The sequence below is a fragment of the Trichosurus vulpecula genome, chromosome 8 (assembly GCF_011100635.1).
Source record: "Trichosurus vulpecula isolate mTriVul1 chromosome 8, mTriVul1.pri, whole genome shotgun sequence".
Lineage (NCBI taxonomy): Eukaryota > Metazoa > Chordata > Mammalia > Diprotodontia > Phalangeridae > Trichosurus > Trichosurus vulpecula.
In genome coordinates this window covers 111,847,766-111,874,657 of record NC_050580.1, presented here as the reverse complement: position 1 = coordinate 111,874,657, position 26,892 = coordinate 111,847,766, and the positions used below count along the sequence as shown (strand labels likewise).

Here is a 26,892-nt window from a genome sequence, read left to right as displayed (position 1 = left end):
TTATGCAGAGGAAATAATGTAATTCCTTTATTTGAAAAATGATACTGAACCTCAGAGATCAGTTAAACCTACTGCTGGAATGGGGATTCTTTTTTAGACTGTGCTGTTCCCTCTCTTTAAACAGCTGTAGCTGTACACAGATGGTCAGAAAGCAGCAAATGAGTGTTTTCAGGACAGAACTCAGCTCCCGCGGCTCCTGTGTTTCCATTCATCTAGATTTTATTTCTTCTTAGCATTGACGTTTTTGCAGACCCAGTTCATGCCGTCCTTTGAGGGAAACATGTACAGAGAAAGGCAATTTGTTAGTTGAGAGAGGCATGGAATGCCCCAAAGCGGTGCTGTCAGAAAGCCAAGTCTTTTGTGCCCTCCCCTCCCTGACCACCAGCCCAGAGGCATCTGCCCATGAGCATGGCAAGTCTCTCTTCCCTTTCATAGGGGTCTCCTGGGTTTTTCTGGCCTGAGTATGGCTGGGAACTGAGTCTCCCTGGGGATGGAGGAGGAGGGAAGGCTGGCAGCAAGTGATAGTGACCTCTTCTGGTCAAGCAGGGAGGGGCCCAGAGGAACAGAGAAGAGAGAATGAGCTCCTTCTTCGGGAACTGAATGAGGGTACCCATTGTATGAACTTTGAGATGGGTCTTTGGGAACTCCCTCTGAAAAAATAAACACATCTGCCTAGATACATGTCCCATTGAGGAGCTATCAGGAAAGAATTCCAGTTATTTTTTGGCTTTTTCTAAAGATGACCTTTGCTATGGCACTAGATGCAATAAAACCCCTTCTCTGGTGCCCCAGTGTGTTTGGTGTGACAGTGTACACTTGGGGTAAATTAAATTTCTTTTTGAGAAAACAAACCAACTGCAGTATGTGTTACTACACATACACTGGTACATTGTACATTTATTTCTTTTTGTGGTGCAGTACAGATCTGTTTAAAAGGAATTGGCCAGATTATCATAGCTCTAAGCACTACCAGACAGAAAAACTGTGGAGGAAGGTTCACTTAAAGGTACAGCAACCTTGAAAGTGTCCTTTTCAGGAAGACGGCAGAGATAAGTAAAAATTGTTATGCTGAAAGCCAACTACAAATTCAGCACAGAAGCAGAGACTCTGCTCACCCCTCACAGCCTGCTGCAGACCTTTTCAACTACCGTAAGAGTCACATTTGACTTCTTTTTCAGTCTCTCCAGACTTCAAAGGGATGGTGAACATTCTCAGTAGCAAAGAGTAAAATCAAACTAGGTTCCTACCATGCCTCCTCCCTGCATCTGCAGTACATACTATCTAAAGCCCTAATCACATTTGCACACATTGGGGCATACATGACACGAAGAGTTCTGCATTCATTGTGACTGTAGGTCTATTTGCTGAACCAGAACAGCTGAGACAGCTTAAAGTAATAAATATCAGCTGACACCCTGGGCCTTTCAGAACACTAATCCCATAAACAATACATCACTGCAAAACAACAAGCAGCCATCCTATCTCTCTGCTAATCTGGCCATAACCTGAATTTACAGTGATTAGAACTATGCTCACTGCCTTTAAAGAACTCCAGAGGAGAACCAGATCATTGGAGAATGGTCTAGATGACCACAGTCAAGACGGGTTTTTGATGGGCTTTTGCCATGGCTGGAAGCCCAGCAGCAGCATCCAGGGAGCAGGGGAGATAATGACAAAGCTCAGGGAAGGAGACGTGAACTTAATGGATTGCCAACATACAACTGGGCAGCTTCACTTTCTTTGAAAGTTGAATGCTGATTTCAAGGCCATTTCCTGATAATAATGAACTTAAAGAACACATATACTCTTAGTATCTAATTGGCTTCCGAGGAAAAAAAAAAGATTACCTGCCAGGAGACAAGAGGGAAGATTTTACAAATCAAAGCACAATGAATTAAGATAACCATCTTTTCTCTGATGGCACTGCTCAATAACTCAGCACTTACATTAAACTTTTCATTTTCAAACACCAGTACAAACACTAAGAAAAATGGGCGCCTCAGCACTGGTTTCCACATGTGCTTTTTTTTTTTTTTAACCAAAATGTCTCCCTGGTGAGATGAAGGATGGTCACCCAAACACCACACTTTGGGTTTCCAATTGGGTAAATTATTACTGGGATGGTTTTTGTTGTACTATATGTGACTATGCAGAAACTGAACTAATAAAGTCGGCAAGGAGCTGGTGAAATGTTTATTCAGCTGCAAGAAGCCCAAGGGGAGGGTGCAGGCTGGTGAGCAGCTACAGGACATGCATGTGGGGGAGAGGGACAAGGGGAAGGCAACACAGAGCAGAGCTGAGGTGGCCATGAAACTTCTAGAATGATTCCAGTGCTACTGGAAACACAACCCTGCCACTCACCAAGCTGTGATAATTGGGCTAGCAAGGATGGGAAGGAAGCCTGGATCCTGATACTTATTTGTGGCATAGCAGCCAGGATAGCAGCAGCCTCCACACTGCCTTCTATACTCCTTATTCAGGTGTGTGGTAAAAGAGGGAAATCATGCCAAGTACAGCACAACTTTGGAGTCAATTAAGTTCCTTTGTTCCTAAAGCCCACATAGGACCACTGCTACTCCTACTCAAAGACCTGAAAGAGGTCACTTTACAGACACACAGGGCACCAACTTTGTCAGGAACACCATTAGTCAGGGATAGTAACAGTGGATTCCAACCAGGGCCAAAAGATGGGTAAGAACTCTAGGAGGACATAGTATCATGCCACAACTACAAAAGTGGCCTTTTCCAGATCCTTTCCTCCCTTTATCTGTCAATACTGAATAGAATTTCTACTTTAAACCATGGATAGTTCTTCTGTACTCCAGTGTGTGGGTGCCAGGGTGTTCCCCTAGGTTCAGGGCAGGGCCTAGCCACTGATCACCAAGCCTCCCAATTGCCAAGTATCCATATATCTACATGGCTGCACAAGCACGCCACATTTACCAAACATAATCTAAACTATCAGTAAAAAAAAGTCAAGGAAACAACAGGAAAAGGTTTCATGAGCCAGAATGCTCTTCCTGTCCAATATTCTTCTGAACCATTTGGGAAGCAAATGGTCAAGTCAAAACTGAATTAGTTCACATTAGCCTTTAATGAATAGGTGAAAAAGCATTTATTAAGGGTTTACTTGTCAGGCACATGTTGTGTGGCTTTACTTTTGAAATAGATATGATAAAAACAAGAGCTAGAAAGGATTACAGGAGGTAAAATGAACAATTTTGATTACATGAAATAAAAAAGGTTTTTGCACAAACAAAACCAACACAACTAAAATTACAAGAGAAGCAGGTAAAGGGGAGGGATTTTTGTAGTAAGTTTCTCTATTAAAGGTCTCATTCCTTTTAAAAAAAAAGTTTTTGTTGTTTATTTAGTATTCTATTTCTCCCCAGTTATATGTAAAAACAATTTTTAACATTCGTTTTTAAAACTCTGAGTTCCAAATTCTCTCCATTCCTCCCTCTCCACCCCCCCCACTTCCACTGAGAAGGCAAGCAATTCGATATAAGTTATACATGTGTAGTCATGCAAAACATTTCCATAATAGCCATGTTGTGAAAGAAAACATAGGCAAAAAAAAGCCTCAAGAAAAATAAAGAAAGTAAAAAAGTATGCTTCAATTTGTATTAAGAAAGGTCTCATTCCTAAGATATATTAGGAACTGCTTAGAATTTATAAGAATAAGCCATTCCCCAACAGATAAATGGTTAAGATGTGAATAGGTAGTTTTCAAAGGAAGAAATACAGGCAATCAATAACCCCATGGAAAAAATACTTTAAAGCACTAATAGTTAGGGAAATGCAAATTAAAACAACTCTTGAGATTCCACCTTATACCATCAGATCAGAAAATCTGACAGAAAGGGAAAATAAGTGCTAGAGGAGTTGTGGGAAAACGGATACATTAAATACATTATTGCTGGAACTTTGAACTAGTTTATCCATTTTGGAAAGCAATTTGGACCTATGTTCAAAAAGCTATTAACTGCACATACCCTCTGACTCAACAATACTGCCACAAGGTCTATATCCTCAAAGAGATCAGAGAAAGAGAAAAGAAGGTATACATACAAAAACATGTACAGCAGCTCTTTTTATGGAGGCAAAGGAATAGAAATAGGGGTTACCTATCAATTGGGAATGTTTGGAACAACCTATGGTATGTGAATGTGATGGAATACTATATTGTGCTAGCTTTAAGACATGATGAAGGGGTAACAAAGAGTCAGACGTGACTGAAACAACTGAACAACAATAGTTTTAGAGAAACCTAAAAAGATGGAGTGCACTGATGCAGAGTGAAGCAAGCAGAACTAAAAGAACAATGTATATAATTACAACAGTATTGTAAAAACAAATTTGAAAGACTTAAGGACTCTGCTCGGCACAATGATCAACCACAATCCCAAGGGACTCATGATAAAACATACTACCTACCTCCTGATAGAGGGTAGACTGAGACTTTTGGGGGGGGGGGATAGGGAAAGATATAGGGGAAAAGACATGGTCTATTTGGGAATTTGTTTTGCTTGACTTTATATGTTTGTAAAAAGGGAGTTTCGTTTTTCTTGCTTTTTCCATTGCAGGGAGGGGGAGGTGGAAGGAAAAGAATGTGGCTCCAGCAATACCACTACTAGGTCTGTACACAAAGAGATTTTTTTAAAAAAGGGAAAATAACCTATTTGCACAAATAATATTTATAGCAGTTCTTCTGTGGTGGCAAAGTATTGGAAATTAAGGGGATATTCATCAATTGGGGAATCCTGAACAGGATGCTTTCAGAAAAACCTTGGGAAGACTTACACGAACTGATGCAAAGTGAATTGAAGAGAACCAGGACACCATCGTACACAGTAACAGCAATATCATACAACAATCAACTATGAATGACTTTGCTATTCTCGGCAATATAATGATCCAAGACAATTCCAGAGAACTTAAGATGAAAAATGCTATCCACCTCCAGAGAAAGAACTGATGGAGTTTGAATGCAGACAGAAGCATACTTTTTAAACTTTATTTTTATTGGGTTTTTTTTTGCCTGTTTTCTTTTGAAACATGGCTGATATGGAAATGTTCTACATAACTGCACGTATAAAATCTATAGCAAATTGCTTGTCTTCTCAAGGAGGGGGAAGGGAAAGGAGAGAATTTCAAACTCAAAATTAAATACTAGCTCATGCTTGGGAAAGTAAAGAAAGAATCACCTAAAGAAAAAGAAAAGCTATAAGCTAGTGAATATTTTATGCCTATTTGAAAAGCTGATTTTAAAGTATGTGTCAAGAGTGCTAGTGATCCTTCCTAATACCAAAGTATCCACATGATAATCTCCAATGAGCTTTTGCACTTCTTTTTCCATTTAGCCAATACGACATTTTAAGGAGTTTTCTTCAATGGATTTTTGTACCTCTTTTTCCATTTAGCCAATTCTGATTTTCCTTTGTTTTTTTTGGGGGGGGGGCAGGGCAATTGGGGTTAAATGACTTGACCAAGGTCACACAGCTAGTACATGTGTCAAGTGTCTGAGGCTGGATTTGAACTCAGGTCCTCCTGACTTCAGGGCCTGTGCTCTACTCACTGCGCCACCTAGCTGCCCCCCACCATATGATAATCTCAGTAAAAATAGATATCTACATAGGCTCTGGTCATAAGAATTAGCAAAAAAGAACCAGGAATGGATGAATTCTAAAAAGAAAAGTTGATTTTGGTGGGGTTTGCCATATGCTAAAGTTCAGAGTTATTTGGACCTTTAGGCTCTAAATGTGAATGAGACTGATGTGGGTCTATGTTATCAGATACTGCTTTCTAGAACCATTTGACCACAGATTGGGCCAAAACTTTCAGCTGAATCTGAAGAGACAGGGATGAACAGCCAGAGGTGCTTTAGTTTAAGATTCAAGTCTAATTTGTGGAAAGGGAAAACTTGACAAAGGGCTGCTTTACTGCATTTCTGGCTGGCTCTAATTTAGATCATTTATTTCCAAAACACCCAAAGAAAAAGAAAAGAAAGAAAGAAGTTCCTATGCTAAATATCATGAATTGGGAAAGGTCTCCATAGCATCTGGCTTAGGCATCTTTAAAAAGGAGACGAGAAGTAGTTCTAGATCTGGTGTCTTCAGTAATAGTTTCTTCTCTTTCAACCCTCACTCACATGACATAATTCGGTCTCCTGTGACCTCTCCTCTGGGCCACAGGACTGTCAGTGAGAACAGTGTTTTTAGGACTAATGTTCTCTCCCTACTTCCTGCCTCCTCCACCTCCTTTTTGTTCTTGACAGTTTCCCAGAAAAACCTGCCTTAATTCTATGATGGCCCTAGATCACAGTCACTGTAAATCTGGAAAAGCAAAAGCAGTTCAGACCTAGATCAAAGCCCTCAAAAGTCAGTTTCATCACCCAGAAAAGGTACTGTTGAACAATATACCTTACCTCCTTTTTCGGGAAGCACTGCATGCACTCTCCTTGATAATATCAGGGGAGCAAGGCCCAGGATTCCATCTCACCATCCCACCCTTTTTAAATTCCAAAACATAGCATTCACCTTTTCTTCTATTACAACTAATGACGTGATCCGCCCAATTCCAACTGAGTCCAATAGGGAGTGTGCCTTAGAATCCAACATGTTTAAGTGTCCCTCCCACTCCAGTGTGGCCATAATTTGTCAGGATAAGACAGGTCCTTTTAAAGCACATTATAACACAAAAGACACAAAGGATACAATTAGAGAGATACTGTCTTCGAAGAGCTATAAAAGATAGAGATTGCAGGTTACCATTTTTTCTGGCCTTCATATAGGCGTTTGGGGTCATGAGACCTGTGGTTGGCAATGCTACCTGACCCACTTATAGTCTGGTCTCTTTTGTGACTGTTATTAGGCAACCAGTATTAAAGGCTAGCTTTCAGAGGAAGAATAAACAGGATACTTTACACAATAACAGTGTCTCAAAGTGTATCCAACTAATACTTTGTTACTAAACTTTATAGATATTTTCCTAGTAAAGTGTTTTACTTTTAAACACAATAACCTTCAGGCTTGATGAACAAAAGCATTAAAGGCCCACAATTTTAATGAGCAAAGCCAGAAGGGAATTAAACGACTTAAGTGACTTGAAAAAGTGGAAAACAAGAAAATGACTGAATAGGCAAAAAGCTTGGGTCAGGGGCATTACCTCGGGGAAAGGTCATGGTGACCTAGTATGACACAATGAATATGCTTTTCACAGAAAATTGTCAATGACCTTTCTTCAATCCCAAAAGGTTAACATTAAGGGACAATAGACATCAGATTCCCTTCTTAATTAACATTTTTATTAAATAACCCATTTCAAATAATGGTTAAATTCTCTAAATTTATATCATTCTATTAACCATAATCTAATCTCATTAACCTTGAAATCCCAGTCTTAACTACCTGATTCTATACACCATGGTACTATCTACTAAACTAATTAAGTGACCTTCAAACTATTCCTTCTCCATATAAAGTCATTATTTTTCTTGTTCATAGTTCTTTCTTGGGTCTCTTGTGCTGTCTTTTCCTGTGAACTTGGTTACTGAAGGTCCTGCTCTGAGAAGTTTCCTCTTATCAAAACAGTACCACTGGCTCTTCTTGTGTTTCATTTAAATTGGTCTATCTTTCCATCCATCTAGTATGCTCAGTCACCTATCATTTCTAATAAATACTCTGTGCACCAAAAAGCATTGAATTTCTCTGTCATGATCTCAAAGTCAAGGGAAGAGAGCACACTCTATAATTTACATCTGGCCAATGATGGGAAGGAGGAAGGAGAGGTAAAGATAAACAAGAGAGTGATTCAGGGTGCTCTAAAGCTATACCTTTCCAGTCTAATTCTATTCCTCAGAGCACTTCTAGAAATCTCTCCCTTTCCTTTCTTGGGTTCTAAAGGCAGACACATGGAGCAAGAACCTTACTGTTTAACTCCTCTTTTGCTCCTCCCCTCCTCCTATATTCTAGCCAAATGAAAAGAAATTACAGCCAATGTTATTTATCACTTGCTTCTTAATATCTATTTCTATTAACTCCATCCTCTTGTTCTTCAAACTCTAGGATACAGTAAACTAGTATTGTGGACTATTCTGTGAGAAAAGAAGCCCTGCAGAGACAGCAGCTCATCAAAACTGTTATAGTAGAAGGAACTCTAGCTGAGAGTCAAGAGACCAAGGTTTTAGTCTCAGGTCTATTATCACCTAACTGTGTGAGCTAGGGTAAGCCCCTTCTTGACTTCAATTTCTTCCTTTGTAAAATGAGAAGATTAGATGAAATCATCACCAATATTCTTTCCAGTTCTAAAAATTCCATAATTTTAAATGTAGGAAAGATTGCTATCATCTCCCATGCTTTATGTACACTAATGAATATGGATAGTTACCAACATTTACCTTAGTGTTTTTTTAGCTAACCATGGGTTATTAAACCAAATTATCATACTTTCACTTACTCACACATTGTTTAGATTCAACTATAATCATCACAATAGCTCAAAAAATGTGTTGAAAAAATTATTGAAAATTAAGGTGCAGATTTTCAAAAAGTGATGGAGGCCCAAACAGCTCCTGAATGACTGAAGGAGACCTAAATAATCTGAGGCTAGAATTAGTGCTATCCCCTGCTGGTAGCGCAGGATAGAACAACTTTGTCGTGGTAAAGGAGGTCAGCATTCAGGAGTGATTAACTTGCCTTTATTGATCGCTGTGGTCACTTGCCTCATGCAGAGTGAGCTTCCCCTCAAACTTAGAAGCCCGAAAGAGGTGCAGCTGTGGTTAGATGCTGCCTGGTTATCACAACAAAAAGGCAAGTAGCAAACCATAAGGAAGAATGGAGACAATTCTAGGAAGTGACTATTTTGCTTACGATAAAGTCTGCCAGGCAGTTTTAAGACAAATCAATGTTAAATGTCTTTGGTGAAAGGGAAGAAGAACATCAGAAGGGAAATGGAAAGAAGGTACACAACACTACAGAATTTTCACCTCTTATCCCAACATGTCAAGTTCAGAGAAAAGCAAACAGGTTGTCTCATTAGAGACAAATGTCATATGGCAATTAGAGAGGCTCTAAGTTTTTTAAGGATAATGAAATCTAACACAATATTTGAGCACCACTGTCCAAGACTTCTACAGCACTGATATATACCAGGTAAGCAGTAACTATAGGCCCTGTCTAGCAGACCAAATGTTGAAAAGGGCGGGGAGGGAGAGATGTCTCAGGGCTTTAAGATAAAGGGACAATCCCAGAAACACTCGGTGTATATTGTTAACTGACTGACTGTAATGCTATCTTGTGGGGAGTATCAGAGGCTGGAACAATTAACTACTCTTTGGGAATATAGATTCTTGGTTGACAGTTGTTTGATTCTTCAAATTAACAGAATGAATATAATGTATGCAAATCCTATGTATAAAACATAGGCTATTAGAGGCTTCCCAGTGGGGAAACCAATCAGTAGTAACAGGAAAGATATCAAGGAGAAGAGCAGAGGAGGCAACTAATAGAGGAATGAAGATTGTCAGGTCAACCAATGTATACAACTCTTGATAGCTCTATTATGTCAACATATATTTTTAACAATCTTTAATCACTTGCTTCAAGTTGTTGTGCTTCTGGTATATCAAACCAATAACACCATTTTGGTTGCAAAGCAGAAATGTCTTAAAAACTCTTAATGTGACCTTCAGATAGAGGAGTAGATTACCCATCTGCCAAGGTACCTTAATTTCCTAGCTTTCTCTGTTCAGATAGTCACTGTGCTTCTCCTGTTCCATGCTTCCTAGTCATCTCACCTGTACTCCTTCTGCTGTAAGGGCTGAGCAAGACTGGATCTGCCAGACCCTGTCTCGGATTGTGTGTAGGTTCAGTCCTTCTGCAATCTCTGAGGCAGGGGCTGCGGTGAGCAAATCCTGCTTGTTAGCAAAGATGAGCACAGGGACACCACTTAGCTTTTCTTCATCCAGTAATTCAGCTAGTTCCTGTATCATTTTAGAAAAGGAGGTGAAAATCCACACTTGACTCTGTCCAACCTAACCTCACCTCTAATAAGAAAAACATACAGGAAAGAGATTCAAAAAAGGGCACAAAACTGAATGAGATTATTTTGTATTATTACTGTATTAAGATTAATATACATGGCTTTTGTTTCTTTTAATTATTGCTAAGATGATATGTTTACGGTTACATCTATAGTGTATGTTTTATTTGTTCATTTTTGATTTTTTCTTTTTACATTTGAATAGTTGTCAGAGGAGGTTAAAATAAATTTTATTTTAAATTTAAAAAAAATTTAGAACAAGAGATAACCCTGAACCTTCCCAAACCACTGAGATTGTACTGCTGAAGAATCCAGCTTTATACCATGTCTGAAACTGACAAGTTGCCTTGACTTTTCATGTCATTCTGGGAAGACCATGAATTTAGACTAAAATAAGTACCTCCTTTAGGGGCTATGACTGTTTTAATCATTGTCCTATGCAAAATATGGACATATACCCATGTCATGTATATCATCTATGTTGTCACTAAGTTTCATGAGCCTACTTGGCAAAGTTCCTGTATTTAGATTTGGGAGGGTGGTCCAATTGCAGGTTGGTTCTATCTGTAGTAAACCTTTGTCAGGAAGTCATGCATAAACTTAACTGCAAATAACCACATTTCACACAGAGTTTAGCTACTTAAAAATCATTTGGGAGGAGCTAGATGGTTCATGAGGTTGATAACATAAGGACCTTCAATCAAGGTAAGACATAGTTCTCCTGTTTAGGAGGCTCAAACAATGATATTAAGTCACTGTGGCATGGTGGACAGTCTCAAAATATATGGAGAGTTCTTGATTTAATTCCTAGAGAAGAAAAGCCACTAAAAGTCACTGGAATAACTGTACCCAGGAGCCCACCAGACCTAGGTTGAGACTATAAAAGAGGCTGGTGGCCCTATACTAAGGTCTGAGTTTTACCTCTCTAAAAAGGAGGACCAGTGAAGAGTGTATTTCAGTTTCATTTAACAAAGGGAAAAAAAAAAACCCCAGTCTACATCCATTTATATATGTCCTTTTACTTTAAAAAATGTGTACATATATTGTACTATGTAAGTGCTGTGTATTATATATTTAGGAACAAGATAGGGTTCAAGACCCATGGTTACTTGGCTTAGAGACAAGGGTAGCACACTTGAGTTATACATTTCTTATAATTCCTTAAAATTTTTTTGAGTTACTCCAAGGACAGTTAAGTTAATGTTGAAAAATGTAAATAAAAACAAATTAAGTTCCTTTTTGGCCTCATTTTTAACAGGCCTGGAAAAGAACCTGCTGAGGTTTTAGTCTTCATGTTAAATTCCACTTACTAATGTCTACCTGTTTTATTTGATTCATTTTTATTGTAAAGACCTCAAGTAAGAGTCTTTGAATCGACTTCTATTTTTGCCTAACTGTCACAAGGTTTATTTTGTTTGAATTGTAAATGTCAAAAAAAATAGCTCCCTAACCCTCAAACATTTAACAAGGTAAATTAATGGAAAATCAGTGATTTTGCAACTATTTGGACAGAGGAATTATTTACCTGACCCGTCTCTTCAAATCGTTTTCTGTCTGCACTGTCGATAACATATATCTATAAAAGAAATAGGAACAGGGTTACTTTAGTTAGCAAAGACGGAAAAATACAGTGCTGTTTCTACAAGTAAGCAGTAGATATCAGGTTCAGCCTTGCATTGAGACATCCAGCGTGGCAGCCCTTACTTCACTTAGAGAAGCAAAAAGAAAACAGAAAACGTCTAGGAAATGTGCCTTCCCAAACACCAATATCCAGGAACTCGTGAAAGCCAGGGGAAGTCTTAGGGTAAGTATGGTGGTATGTTTTGAGAAATGTAAAAGTGAATATAGACAGATATCCTACCTGTATCACACAGGCAATATTCTTGGAATTAATGTATATGATGAAGGAAGTTGCCATATGTTTCACATTTATGTTAAAAATCTAGCTTGTCTAGCTCAAGGGATAAGGGGCAGACAAGTGGAAAAATTTGGGGAAAAATTCTGCTGTTGGTAAAAGAGGATTTAGAATTCAGTATATATTACAAATCTAGAACATCTTTTAAATAATTACAAATTACAATTAAAATAATGCAAGAAAGACAAATCTCCTACAAAAGTACTCTTCAACAAAAGAAACTAATATCAAAACTAACACCTTTAGTAGTGGTAAACTAAATAAACATGCCTGCACAAGGCAATCTGTGTGTGTATCAAATTCTGTCTTGCACTCAAACCAGACTCCCTTCTAAAGCAAAAGCAAGTGAAATTCTTCTGCTGAATGCTCTGTCAGTCAGGCACCCACAGCTAAAAACTATCAGAAATGAAATTCAGTCTAAAACTACTGCAGAAATAATTCCTGCTCCCAAGAACATTTATACCTTCCTTTTTTTTTTTCAGGGAAAAACAAAGAAAGAAGAATGGAACAAAGAATGTTCAGGCTTCAGAAATCTAAGGTCTGATTATTATTATAAGATATCCAAAGAGTTCTAATAAGATATAATACTCTATTCATAGTGAGTACCTCATAAATGTTGAATGACTGGCAAGTTAATTTAGAACATGAGATTTGGAGGTATTTCTAACTCAGAGGTTCCTAATTTCTATGTTATAGGAGTGGTATAAATATCTTATATAGAAATAAAGTGAACATATTGGGATGGTAGCCATCTCTATGTTAGAAATGAGTAACCATGTAACATGGAGTTGGTTTTACTGTTATTTTGGGTGAGGGAGTCTATACTAGATTGAGATGGACTTCATCTAAGCACTGTGCCAGAAAGAAGAATATGAAAAGTGAGAAGACATCACATCAACGACTTGAAGGATGTCCCCAGTAGGAAAGGCTGCCTAGAAGTCTTATGCAGGTGACAGAGGAAGGAAAAAATAAGAGTCAAAGAATTTCAAAATTGAAAAGGGTCCTCAATAGCCATCTAGTCTTAAGCCATGAATGAAAGAATTCCCTCTATTAACACACTTCAGCAAGTGGTCATCCACCCTTTGCCTGAGGACTTTTAATGAGGGGAATCTACTATTTGTCAAGGCAGTCCAGCCCTCTTTCTGACAGCTCTAATTGTTATCAAGTTTCTCGTTAAACTTTCCCCTTTGCAATTTTCACCCATTTTTCCTGGTTCTGGGACCAAGCTGAACAAATCCAATCTTTATTCCACATGACGGTAATTCAAATACTTGAAGAGAGTCATCATGTGCCCTTTAGGACTTCTATTCTTCTGGCTAAATGTCCTTTGAATTATCATTAGTTTATCAATGTCCTGCTTCAGATGTGGCTCTCACAACTGAAAACAGCATTCCAGATGTGGTCTGGTGAAGACAGTAAAGGGTGAGACCATCACCTTCTTAATCCAGTATGGTATACATCTCCAAATGCAGCCCAAGATTATGTTAGGCAGTCACATCATATTGATGACTCATATTGAGGGTATTAGCTACTGACACCCCCCACCCCAAATCACAGAGGAGGAAGATGTGCTTGCTTAGAAGGTGTATGAAGGCAAAGACAAAATATTTATAGTCCACCTCAAATATTATGTGGAGTTGGTGAAGGGTTCTAAAAAAGTGGAGAGATATGGTCCCAAGAGAAGTCCAGAATGCTGACTCAAAGTAAAACAGAACTGACTGGCAAATGAAAACAAGAGCAAAGCTTTGGCAGTGATTTACAACTAGCTGGTATTTTATACAAATAGTCCCATAAAAACACTTCTGTGCTATGGCAAGTATGTTTTCAAAAGTAGCCATATTTTCCTTTGATCTATACATGTTTTTCATAGTGTTTGGCTAATCTCTCAAATCACTTTCAATAACATTTGGAAATGATTGTACAATAATACTAAGGAGAAACCTATAAAATTGCTACCCCTTTTACTAAGAAATGAGTCAAGTGAAAAGCAATGGGCACACTTGTCTGGTGGGTTCATTTTGCTTTTCTTCAGCATTTTGCTTTTTTCTTCCCCACAGATTTCATCTTTTAAAAAATGTCCATCTCCTTGTGGAACACTGCCACTTGTAGGAAAATGCAACTGACTCCTGATATGTTCTATTTTTTGTTGTCTGTTAATCTAGGTATGTAAAACACAAACCTATAACCAACTAAAACAAAGCATCCTGTTTTCAGAATCGAAGAACCAGAGAAAATAGAAGCTTCAGTACTCTTCTAATCTTGATATTAAAGTAGTGTAGACCAGTGGTATCTGTAAGGACTAACTTCGATAGACTTGACTCTTCTCATCAATGCAAGGTTCAAAAATAGTTCCAAAAGACTCAGGATGGAAAAAGCTATGCACATCCAGAGAAAGAATTATGGAATCAATGCAGATCAAGGCAAACTTTTTGCTCTCTTTTTCTTCCTTTTTTTTGGTTTCATTTCTCCTTTCTCATGATTCATTCCATTGGTTATAATTCTTCTTTACAACTGGACTATTATGTAAATAAGTTCAATGTGAAGGTATGTGTAGAACCTACATTGGATTACATGCCATCTTGGGGGGCTGGAGGGAGGAGTGGGAGGGAAGAGAAAATTTGGAGCCCAAAAACTTGTGGAACTGAGTGTTGTAAACTAAAAATAAAAAATAAATTTAAAAAAGTAGTGTAGACCAGGATAAACTCAATTGTTAGCCGCATTCTAAAATCCTTATTTAGCTCAGGATACTTGGAATTTTGCCGTATGCAAAGTTAAGTACACATACCTTCTCGGAAATGACTTTGAAGTTCTATTTGGTCATGGGAAGAAGGATTGGTGAAAAAGATTTTTGTCTGATGTGATATGGACTCCCCTAAGTCTATCCAACTCCATTAGCCCAGTACTAATCATTTAGTCACTGAATTGAAGGTTCTTTTGTTTTTCCTCCTCCTCCCTACTGCTGCCACCTTTTGGCCATTTAGCTGCTCACAAACATCTCTCTGGCAGAGGGTGGGTGGGCACATCAAGAAGAAATGAAAATCACATTTGTTAGTAGCTGGGCAAAAGTTTGGGAGAGGGATACTGAAGCTATTGATTGAAACGAGGTTTCTGAATTATCTGTAGAATTCTAATAATTTTCCTATCTACTGCACACCCGCACAAGTCCACTATTTGCTGTAGTGTAGAAATCACCTTGTTTTAGAAAATTTCAGGCATATCTGAGAGTTCTCAGAGGAGATGAGTAGAAAATGGTTTGATTTGGTTATAGAATGGTGAGAAAATCACTTTATGTTTGAAAGTAAAAATCAATGGAGCTTTGTCATACAAGGCTCTACGCCTTGAGAAACTGCAGTGGTATGTATTTCTATTCTTTCTAATCAGCTTGAAAAGCTGTATCTATCTGCCCATGACTTCAATATCACACCTTTTATCTCTCATTTTCTCTAGAATTAGAAAATCATGAACCAGATGCGCTTCATGCTTTTGATCCTCCCTTGGGAATAACTTGGGCTACATTTAGGAGCTGTGTTAACCCTTTCAGGATACCAAGATGCTATCTAATTCCCTATGGTGTCCTCCTAGTGGGAAATAGTTAAATTACTCTTGAAACTGTCTGAATTAGTTAACAATGTGGAACCAGGTTTTCCTAACTCAAGAAGTACAGAATTGGAAGCAAACAAACCAAACACGACACCCCCAAGTGCTACAATAAGTCTGGCAAGGTGGTGCTGCAGAGTTTGGCCCTGGGGACTTGGCTGATAACCATGGTCTCAGAGGCACTGGAACAATACAAGGTTGAGTTTAAATCCAAGATACTCCCTTGTGCTGGCTGCCTGATGTTGCAGAGAAAGACTTCCCTCATGTTGCTGTGTCGAACTGATTTTTGCTCAAATATACATAGCTTGCTGGGTACATATGGTTTACACCAATTGCTGCATCTGTGATCACATTACATCATCTTTGCATCCTGCCTACTAGCTGCTAGATCTACTTAGCTCTTAAATTCTTTTCCAAGAATCAGGAAATTTCAGAGATCTTCTTTGTGAGTCTGACGAATATCTGTGCCCTTATACTACCCACCTTCTAGAATTTTCCTTACACTCTTACCTACAAAGGACCTGATGTAAGCTTTGTTTCTCTGTACAACCTCTCTCTTTTTAATCTATTGTGCACTTGTAGTACAATTTGAGAATAATACTTAAATGTTTAATAAAATAAATATAAGTATGTATACTGTGGGTAGATAGTTACTCGACTTCCTGAGGCTAAGAGCATAGTTTTCTTTCTTGTTAAGTTTTTATTTTTCCTCCTAGGTTTTTCCCCCCCTAGTCAGCCTTTTTTTCCCCCACACCAACTCAAACATCCAATTTGGCATCTAGGCCAGATAAGTTTTCTCCACAAAAAGCCAGATTATGGCATGGTTCTTAAAGCAGTGCCTTACATGTAGTGGGATCACAATTAGAATTTGTTGATTTGATTTGACAATACCAATATTTAATGTTTTGATATACATCCAAAGATAATGAAAAATTAATTCTCATAGTATTCTTGTTAATTCTCAGAGTAATCATATGAAGCAAGGCTTCTGCCATTTTGGAGAAGGGCGAAAAGAGTCTCTGAACTTCATTTTGGTGATTATAGTTAGTGACATTCTGGGATCTTTTAAGTTTCATTTTGCTGCTCAAATCACAGGGGTATGTTTATAAATAGTTTACTTGGCCAAGGTGTGGAAGGGCATGATATTGTTACCAAGCAACAATAAAGTGTCTTATAAAAGCTATTCCAAGATTGCTTGCTTCACAATCTCCAGCCTTCTGCTGGCCCTGCTAATAAGTTCATGATGATTAATGTTATGGCAGTGGAAATACTGACAATGAGGACATTAGAGTGTTAATGTTCCCAGCACACAGCAGGAAAAGCTTTGAATTAATGCAGGAGTAAGCAGTACTTACAAGTACATCAGTATTTTCAAAATAATTCCTCCAATATGGCCTGATTTTCCTCTGTCCGCCAATGTCCCACACATTTAGTTTAAAACCTTGTGACTGTACACTTTTGATGTTAAAGCCCTGGAACAGAAAAAGGCAAAAACACTTAGTTAAATTGTGCTATGAGATCATAGTGTGCTAACAAGGTCATATTTAACAGCTTTGTCATCTTCCACTTCTGAGGGGTACTGACAGAGATGAACGCAGTACTAATGAAAACTATCTGCTACAAAAATGATACGGAGAAGAAAGTTAGCTCACATACAGTTTACCTCACCAATGCTGACAGCAATGGCATTGGCCAGTACTGACATGCTGTTATACCCTCCATTCTCCACCAGCAGCACTGCTTGGCTTCCACTCCGAGGAACAACATGCTCTCCCCACATTCCAGGATAAGCTGATCACCTGAAATCTCGTCACTGTGACTCAGATTTGGATACTCTACATATTCTCAACTCACTCAAAGCTGTCATTCCCCTCTGACTGGAGGGTGGAACAGTAAACTCCTCCCAAACCTTTCTCTGGTAACTCCATTCTCCATCAGCAGCATTGCTTGGCTTCCACCTCTCAGAACAACTTTGCCTCATGCCAGGCACCCTTTGGTTTTTAGTTTTGTTTTCTGTGTTGTGTTGTCCCATTAGACTGTAAGGTATTTGAGGGCAGGGACTGGCTCTTTTTCTTATTTGAATCTGGCACACAGTAGGTGTTTAATAAATATTTATCTAAGTGAACTGAATATCTACAGTGCTTACAAGGGTGGGAGAATCAGGACAGTGAGATCAATTTGGATAGGCAATATAGAGAGTGCTATCTGAAGATCCCAGAGTGGTAAAGGGTAATGGAAATGTGGTTAAATCTGAAGACTCAACAGAACAGAATGCTAAATTTAAAAAGGAACAACCACTGTGTCTGAAGGATCAATTTCTTTGATTATAGTTCAAAGTGAGAGATTTCTATATAGTAGATTAAATGAGGTATGGAAAGAGCTAAACTTATGCCCCCATGTATGTGGGAGAATGAATTTGCACTTGAATCATATTCTAGGACCATGGAGATTTAGAGTACTGCTAAAATAGCACACAAACCCTGAAGTAAGAAGTCATGCTGTGGGTAGTGGTTGGGAAGAAACCTTCCTATCCCAAAAGAATAGTTTGTGTTGTTCTTTTAGAAGTCTTTGGTCAACTTGGATATATGTGTTGATTTTCAAGAGTTACTGCAATGGAGAGCCAAAAGGAAGATGAGTAAATCATGGATCAGCAGATTCATGAGTGAGGAATTATAAGAACAAATGAGCAAAAAATCAAGATTTGGATAACATTTTATAATTAGGAATATATTATCTTTCTGACAAGTGACACAGCAAAATGAAGACTTTAAAATTTAGTCTGTAGGCTTGCCACTAGTGGGGAAGAATTTCATCCTGCTTAATAAAAATGAACAGGGAGATGGAGCTCCTTCATGAACATCTGGCAGATTTGGCTACATGCCACTACCATTACTCAAGATTTGAGACCAAGTTACACCACATCAGGGACAGGGTGCTACCAGATTCCCCACTACTAAGGAGAGAGTCACTTGAGTGTAACTTATGGTATTGACTGCCTTTTCTATAAAATACTGAATGGAACAGTTTGATCAATTTAGGTGTGAAGACAATGGGTAAATAAATGGAGAATGCATTTTAACCACTTGCCAAAACTGTCAACTTGCTAAACCTATCTAAAACTATTCCCTTAATAATGCTCCTTTCAAATATAGACCATAAATGCCAAAACCTATCAGCTAAAGACTGAGATGTATAGGAATCTGAAGGTCAGGCTGTATAGTATGAGTCTGTGCTTTGTTTTTTTTTTCTGAATACTCATAAAAACTATCTTTTCTTCTCTTGCAAGGGCCCTGACACACTAGAGTGTGTTTTTTAGACTTTCCAGGAGAAACTACTGTAATTTATTATTCCTTGAATTATAAAGTTTGTTCAGAAACTCTAAAATTGCTTGTCTGATAGCAGCTCAGTGATTCTTCTGAAATAAGCTACAAGTCAAGAATGCTCACTAGTAATGAAGTATACACACATCAACAGTTGTACAAACACAACTCCAAGGTCTTACTATCCAGAAAGGAAACAATGAATAACCTCAGGTCTATAACTCTTTTTCTCATATATGCTAATACTGCAAGGTTACTGAGAACAGCAGATCAATTGCTAGTCAATAAATCCAGGTATTTAGCGAGGAGGTAATTTTTCTCCTTAAAAATTTTTCTCCCTCTTCCACTCCTGCAGGGAAGAAGGCATAAAGACCTTTACTATAGTTTTTCTGCCCTGTACCTGTTATTATAGTTATGGCTCGATTTGGATGCTGTCTCCAAGCTTCACCAGGTTTGCAAATTGTAGTCTAGGTACTCTGTCTCTCCTAATCTTCACTTATTTCAGTTCACTCTTACTAATTTAAAGAGCCCTATTACAATTTTATTCTCATGGAATCCTTTCTGAGAGGCTCAATATTAAAAATACTTTTTTGATACGCAAAACAGTACACAGAATCCTCAAATACTCAAGCACCAACTATTTCCCTATCTTTAGATTCATTTTGGTTAGCCTTAGCTTTAGAACACAAACTGGGGGGCAGGGCCTGTGGTAGTCTTCTTTTTTGTATTGACAATGCCTTGCACATACTTCAAAAAACACACGCTCCCAAACAGCTTGAGTGTCCTTTCTACCAGTGCAATGAAAACCTAGCCGTAGCCTTTTATCTTGTGTAATTCTTGTCTATGTCTTTTTGTAAATCCTCTATAAAAGATCCATCTAAAGCATTATAAGCTTTCCTCTGATTCTTTAAATATTTCATGGATCCCATTCAATATTTCATGGATTTAATGTTTGGGCTATTATCTTTTTACTGGCCCACCTCCCTTTTAGTAAAAATATTATGTGCCTTGCACTTAATAAAATGTTGGATTCTGTAGAATGTTGGATTAGAATACAAGTAATGTAAATGTTTACTTTTAGATGGTGTAGAATATGTTGTTGGGCATTGAACCAAGAGCTAAAACACAAAAGTTCTGTTTCTCCATCATATCTTTATGCATTAGTCTTCCTTTTTCTAAAGGGCACGGTGTACCAAGAAACAAAAATACTGCATAGCAGAATGTGTTTACCTGTGTAGGTGTTATGTGACTGATGTCTTCAGATGCAAGCTGCTTCAGAAGCGTAGTTTTGCCAGCATTATCCAAGCCCAGGAGAAGAATTCTCACCTCCTGGTCTGGTGCGCTCTTCAATTTTCGAAGGATTGAGAGTAAACCCTTGGGTAATCACAAAGAAGAGAGGTTACTTTAGATACTTTATCATAAATGTCTGGATTTCATTGTGCTGGCCAGTAAAGTGTAGGTTCATTCTCATTGAATGTAGCTCTTGGTTATGGATAGCTTCCAGTAATGTCTTTCAAACAAGTGCCATTTATTGCATCTGCTTCTTTCCTTCATATCTTATCAGGAGTATACTAATGTGCTTTGGCAGAAGTAACTTTGATAAATAGCATTGCTTACCTATTATAATTAAGGCCGGACTCCGATGTTGTCTCAAAGTTTGCAAATTGTAACAGAGGTACTCTGTTTATCCTAATCTTCATCTATTTCAGTTCACCCTTATTAATCTAGAGTGCCCCATTACAATTTCAGTCTCATGGCATCCTTTCTGAGAGGCTCAGAGTTATGGCTTTTTTTTTTGATGAGCAAAACACTACATATAAAAATTAGGTGATTATTTAAAGTCAGTGAGTGATCCCAAAACAGCCCAGAATTAAAGAGGAATATTTCCAAAGTTACCCTAATACTTTTGTCCCATGGACTCTTACTCTGAATTTTAGAAAGAATACTATTTCCTTCTGCAAATGACTATCATGTTAAAATATGATATGGGGATAACAAATGGTTATATGCATAATATGCTAGGTAATACTAAAATTCATCAGTTAACTTTAATAAGACAAAAGCACTTCTGTAAAATAACACAACTCCTCAAGTCTGATACTGGATTCCTTTGCATGCTAATTCTAGACCAAATTATGCCTCTGACTTACTAAGGGACATTAACTTAAGTCTTGTCTCAATTTTCCCATCTTTAAATGAGAAAAATATATATTTGGCAAAGAATCAGCATGGTTATAGTACAGTAGTGTCAAGAATAGAAATGGATCCCTGTGGGCCTCATATTGACTTAGAAAACCAAAAATTAACACTATACATGCTATATTTTTATTTATTTTATGAAACATTTAAAATTACATTTTAATCTGGTTCAGGCTGCACTTGGGAGTTTGTATAAGTTTTTAAACCTTTGTTATAGTGGATAGGGAGCTGGTCTTGGACTCATCAAGACCTAGATTCAAGTCCAGCCTCCAACAAGTCACTTAACACTCTCAGTGATTCAAACAACTGTGTAAGACTCCAAGTTGCAGAGCAGGTACAGATCTGCCTTGGGCAGGGGAGGGATGGGATTTCCCCATCCCAATTAAACCACAGGTCTCATCTCCCCAAACCCCATTAGTGCTTGATTAGATGGAGTATATTGCGTTTAATACATATCATGGTTAACCTCTAGAAAACAAATGAGTACAGACAGGTAAGTCCATTATCAAATGATTCAAGAAACCCTCTAAGATCAATTTTAAAAACAGTTGAAATTTATCACCATAGTCTACATTACCTATTATCTATCTGACAGAGCAAGTTAACAGAGCAATCAGTCCCCATGGAAATCTTGAGGAAAAAGTTGTTTTTCACAAAACAGCTTTATATTCTAAAATTTTCAAACCAACAAAACTTTAACTACAGTTCTGCTCTGGCTTGTTTCCTTGAACTCCACATCTCCATAAGTGAGAGTCATTAAATAAAGATATGATATTTGCATTTTTGCATACTCAGAATTTTTTCATTTTAAATTCCTCAGACAAAGATAATTTCTGTATATCCTAAAAATAGGTCAGGAAGAAACCATGAGAATTCTAGCAATAACTACACAAAAATTGATAGTATGGAGAATATAAAAAAGAACACTTTCTATATTTTTAATAGCAATTTTCCTTAGGAAAGAATACTGAAATGTGAAGATTTGTTTTCAAAGAAAGCAATGCTAAAAAAAAAGTAGGTTCATAGAGGTAGGGCTGGTGGTGACTATAGTCCAACGCACTCTCTCCTCTATTTTACAGATGAGGAAATTGAGGCCCAGAGAGGTGAGTGACTTGCTCAAGACAGGTATGTGGTTACTAAGTAGCAGGGCTGGGATTTTAACCCTGGTTCTGACTAAAAATCCAGCATCTTTTTCTCTACTTTTGCATGGCAGAATGATGAATGGTATTAGGAACGACACATGCAATAAAGTGTAACAGCATACCTACTGACAATCCTAGTCAGTGGATCACAGGATTATAAGGGTTAGCTAAAGAGGGAAGATATTTATAGAAACCAGTATTCTACCTGAAGTGAATAAAGTAAGCTGATTTAAAAGCCTGAAGGTAAAGCAAAATAAGTCTACCTCCATGTCTGCTTGTATAACACCATCCGTTTATCTGAAATGTTATTTGATCTGAAGTTCACAGAAATTAATATTCCTAGCACTTTGTAAAACATTACTACTTTCTAAATATACCTTAAAGTACAACTAATCATACCAGTGAATAAACTCATAGCTAGAATATGAATTTAAGGTATATTTTTAGCATCTTGCCCTAATATTTCTTGATAAAGGACTATAAAAAAAACTTCATCTAATAGTATGTCACCACCATATGGTGTGTACAGCAGTTATACTCAAACTGGTGGACAAATTAGGTCTAACTCACATACAAAATATTTAAATGAACTTTTACAGTGAATAGATGTCTAAGACTGAAGTGCTATAGACACCTATTTAGCTAAATTACTGGCAGGGGCACATGGGGTACTGACCTTAAATGTCCACAGCCTAGGCCATTCCAAGTTTAGATGTAGAAGAATATATGAAAATTTATCTGTTTGGATATCTGAACCTTATAAATGGGGTAAAACCCTTCAGTTTTCTATTGCTCACACAGATTCCCCTTAATGAGCTTAAAATGGAGATGACTACTCATCCCTTAAAAAAAAAAAAATCAACCATAGTGTTGCTAAGTGGGACCTTCCTGATTTCCAGAATCTTGTGACTGGACCTTATATAGGATTTATCTACAGCCTGGTCATCTCTTACTTCAAAGAGCTGTGAGTCTATAGCTGTTGTTACTCCCTCCATCTTAGTAGGAAATCTTTAAGAGTTGTTGTAGCATAAAATCTCATTGTCTTGACATCCACCTTATCTAGAGTAGTCCTCAGGAAACAAACCATTCAGTTCATTAGCAGTCCTATAATCAAAGCTTTTCCGGTTTGGTAAGGTTGCTTGAAAGTCTGTGTATTGCTAGCATACATGGTCTTCAAGAACCTAGAGTAGTCTCTACCTCACCATGATTGGAAGAAAGTAAACACACATTTATTAAGTACCTACTAACGTTCCCAGCACTGAGATAAGCACTCTACAAATATTATCCTATTTGATTCTCAGAATAACCCTGGGAAGTAGGTGCTATCATTATCCCCATTTTTTGGTTGTTGTTTGTCCTTCATTCTCAGAAGAGGAAATGGAAGAAGACAGAGGTTGCGACTTGCCCAGGGTCACACAGCTAGTAAATGGTTGAGTTTGGATTTGAACTCAGGTCTTCCTGACTCTAGGCCAAGCAACTCTAGTTACTGAACCAACTAAGTGCAACAAACTGAGGTTAGTTATCTCTATAATAAATACATGGAAGTCTTGAGCTTTTCTTGGAGACAAAGATGTCCATGTTCCTTTTGTCAGTGCCAATGGAATGGGCTTTTCCTCATAAAGAATAGATCAACAGTACTCTGTCCAGAGGACTTTTTATATAAAAAAGGTATAAAACAGTGGTGTCAAACATAAATGGAAATTGGGGCCACTTATCTATACATAAGGATCTCTACCAAAGCATACTGGCTTAGTTTCAAAATGTCATCTATGTTTTAAATTACTTTTATTTATTTTGTTAAATATTTCCAAATTATACTTTGAACACTTCTGGTTTAGAATAATCCTCAAATGCAAAATACACTTGAAGATTACCAACATATCAAAAAGCAATGCAGTAATACAACACCTTCTACAGAGCTTTGAATTGCTGAGTGATGGAACAAAAGAATTCTGGTTAAAAATGTGAAATTAGGATTAAAATAAATTCTCATCTTGTTACTTCATACATGCGTATATAACCAGCTTAAAATGTTTGAATAAACTATCACTGAATGAACAGGCTTTTTGTTACAGTAGCCCAATTTTTAAAACAAACAAGTATCAATTATTAGGCTTAACCGAAGGTTTTAGAGTTTGCTGGACTTTTTATTTCAGGAAGTTAGCAACTTGTATCTATAGTTTGTTTCATCACTTTTATTGCCCTTAAAGTGAAATCAGACTTGCTTCTATAATAATAGCACTGCAAATACCTATGTCTATCATGTTAGAAAAAATTCAAAAGTAGTAAAATTATAAGAGTATATAAAAGACCAGCTATAGTTAAGATACAGATAGTTATCTCAGAAAATACTGAGTTAATTAAAAGTCCAATCACAGAATTCTGGAAATTCACAAGGAATATGTATGCCACATTAAGTCACCTTACAGTTGCTAAAAACTTGCCATTTTATTTTCCATTTCGCTCAATTAAGTGAGCCTTTATCGGACATCTAGTACTGTAGGGCCCTGAGACACAAACACAAAAACAAAAAGCAGGCCCTGTCTTAAGGAACTTAATTCAGTTGTAACAACATCAGACCTTTTTACAGACAAACAAAAAATTTAAACCAAACATATACTATAGAATGTCTGTGCTAATCTTTGTTTCATATATACATATTTGTATACACACACATATGGAAAAAAAAATTCAATAAAGTCCTTGAAAGTCAATTTACCCTGGAAGTAGATCTAGTGGTTACTGTCATTTATATTCTTGAATTAAAAAAAAAAAACAACAACAAATTATTCAGTTCATTTGATGGATAAATTGGTAAAGTTAGCCAATGATGATGCATTTGTCATCTGTGATGATAATCTTCATCTTCTGCTGGTCTGACATGCCTATTTAGCTTCAGTTCTAGTTACTTTTTGTGTAAATATTTGTGTTCTTTAATGAGAAAGCTTTCTAATGAATAGCTCATAAACAAATGATTAATAAAAAGATAACACCAAAAATATTTACACAAATCTGTTTCGCCTGAGGTTAACAAAACTGTCACATAGAATGTGCAAAATCTGGTTGGCAGCACTAGCTAAAATAATTCTACTTATTATACTTAGCAATCTGATCATGTGCAATCAATTGTTTTTTTCCTCCTATATTTATTTACTGATCTCTTATCAAATATTGCGTATGTTTTCTCACTTTGATCCAGCTTTTTCTAAGCCACTGAAATGTTCCAATATTTTTAAAGTTAAAAAGAATCGACAGTGGAGAGCAACTCAAACTCCAGTTTCAGCATCACCCATCACTCAAGGCTACAAACCCTAAATATTTTCCTTTCAAGTCCATAACTGACCAGCACCCTTGAGAATCCTTTTGTGATACGAACAAAATCTAAATGACATCTTCTCAACCACCTCCAAATGAACTATTCCGAAGTCAAAAGGGTCCAATGTAGAAAAGACCTAACTATCAGAAGTCCAAAATATGGGAAAGTTCTAGTTTGGGCTGATAACTGAGAAACCGTAGCCTAAGTTGATAACCAGTCCACCTACCCTTTTCCTTTGCCCGAGGAAGCCCAGGGCATTCTCCCCAAGGCTAGGCTCTTCGATCAAGTTTGATCAACTCAAAAAATAAGGGGAGTGGGGGAGGCAGTCTCGAAGGAAAGGATGGGGCAAATGATGGCCCCGGGAAAGCTTGGGGCTCTGGGCTAACTATCCGGGAGCCTAGGCTGGGCATGTCCCCAAACCATACGGGGGAGACTCCAGTTAGAATAGGCGCCTCTCTCCAGGGAAAGGCTCTCAAGCGCGGCGGGCCATCCCCACTCCCCAGGGTCCGCACCTGTGGATGCGGAGCCCAGCCCGGGGAGCGCGCCCGGCACTGGGCGCCAGGCCCTTCCCGCCACTCCCGAATGGCTGCATGCAGGACCCCCGGGGTGCTGGGGGATGAGGAGGGGCAGGAGGCTGAGAACCGCTCTTTACAGCCCTCATCCCTCCGGGGCTCGGATCCAGCTGCTCCCAACCCCGGGCTGCTCGAGGAGCTCCCAGGAGCCCCTTCCCCCCGCCCCCATCTTCAAGCTTCCCCCTTCCTCAGGCCCAGGCCTCCCACCCGGCCCGTCTCAGGCTTTCCCTGCCACCCTCAGGGACCCCCGGCACGATGGGAAGGGTCTGAGGGTGTCCGGGTCCTTCAGCCAGGTCCTGCCCGAGCCCCAGGGTCCGAGAGTTGATCGGGGTTGCTGGGAGGGGGGGGGGGGGCTCGAGAGCCGCCTAGACACACACACTCACCATCCTCCCGCCGACTCCCTCCTCCTCCTCCTCCTCCTCCTCCTCCTCCTTCTCCTGCCTCCCCCGTTACCAGGGGCAACTGCGGCGGCGCCGCCCGTCCCCGGCGCGGGCACCGCCCCCGACGTCCCTCCGCCGCCACACGCACAGCGGAGGCTGGGGCGGAGACACAGAGGAAGGGGAGGAAGAAAGGGGTCCCCGCGGGTCTCTTCCCCAGAGAGCGCAAGCGCACAGAGACGCGGTCCCTCCCGATCGCCCGGCCAAGCCCTTCTACGCGCAGGCGTACTCCTTTTTCTGCTTTAAGCCCGAGAGGGCGGGGGAAGTAGGTGATAGAAAGTTGCCCACGTGGCCAACCAGGGAAAGCCCTTCCTATGATTGGTCTGGAAGCAGAGGCGTGGGGGGCGGAGCCG

The 26,892-nt window shown here is 38.7% G+C and overlaps 2 protein-coding genes across 5 annotated transcripts in view; one reads left to right on the top strand and one right to left on the bottom strand.

Moving 5' to 3' along the window:
• ARL3 (ADP ribosylation factor like GTPase 3) lies at positions 1–26,756 on the bottom strand. 2 transcript variants are annotated; one of them, XM_036736261.1, is made up of 6 exons: positions 26,486–26,756; positions 20,104–20,247; positions 16,909–17,025; positions 11,567–11,617; positions 9,797–9,982; positions 1–267 (listed from the first exon to the last, which is right to left on the bottom strand). In XM_036736261.1, exons 1-6 carry the CDS (start codon positions 26,486–26,488, stop codon positions 220–222), a joined length of 549 nt encoding a protein of 182 aa, XP_036592156.1. In that variant the 5' UTR covers positions 26,489–26,756; the 3' UTR covers positions 1–219. The 2 variants fall into 2 exon arrangements, with proteins under 2 accessions (XP_036592156.1, XP_036592157.1); XM_036736262.1 differs by lacking the exons at positions 20,104–20,247; positions 26,486–26,756 and adding an exon at positions 17,217–17,371.
• The window catches only part of SFXN2 (sideroflexin 2), a 34,218-nt gene continuing 18,898 nt past the window's right edge, over positions 11,573–26,892 (top strand). Inside the window, exons 1-4 of one of the 3 annotated variants that reach the window (XM_036736257.1) lie at positions 11,573–11,845; positions 12,439–12,494; positions 14,014–14,118; positions 22,152–22,175. The gene's annotated coding sequence lies outside the window, so the exon portion shown is untranslated. The remainder of the gene's footprint in view (positions 11,846–12,438; positions 12,495–14,013; positions 14,119–22,151; positions 22,176–26,892) is intronic. The other 2 variants (XM_036736260.1, XM_036736259.1) reach the window with 2 other exon arrangements.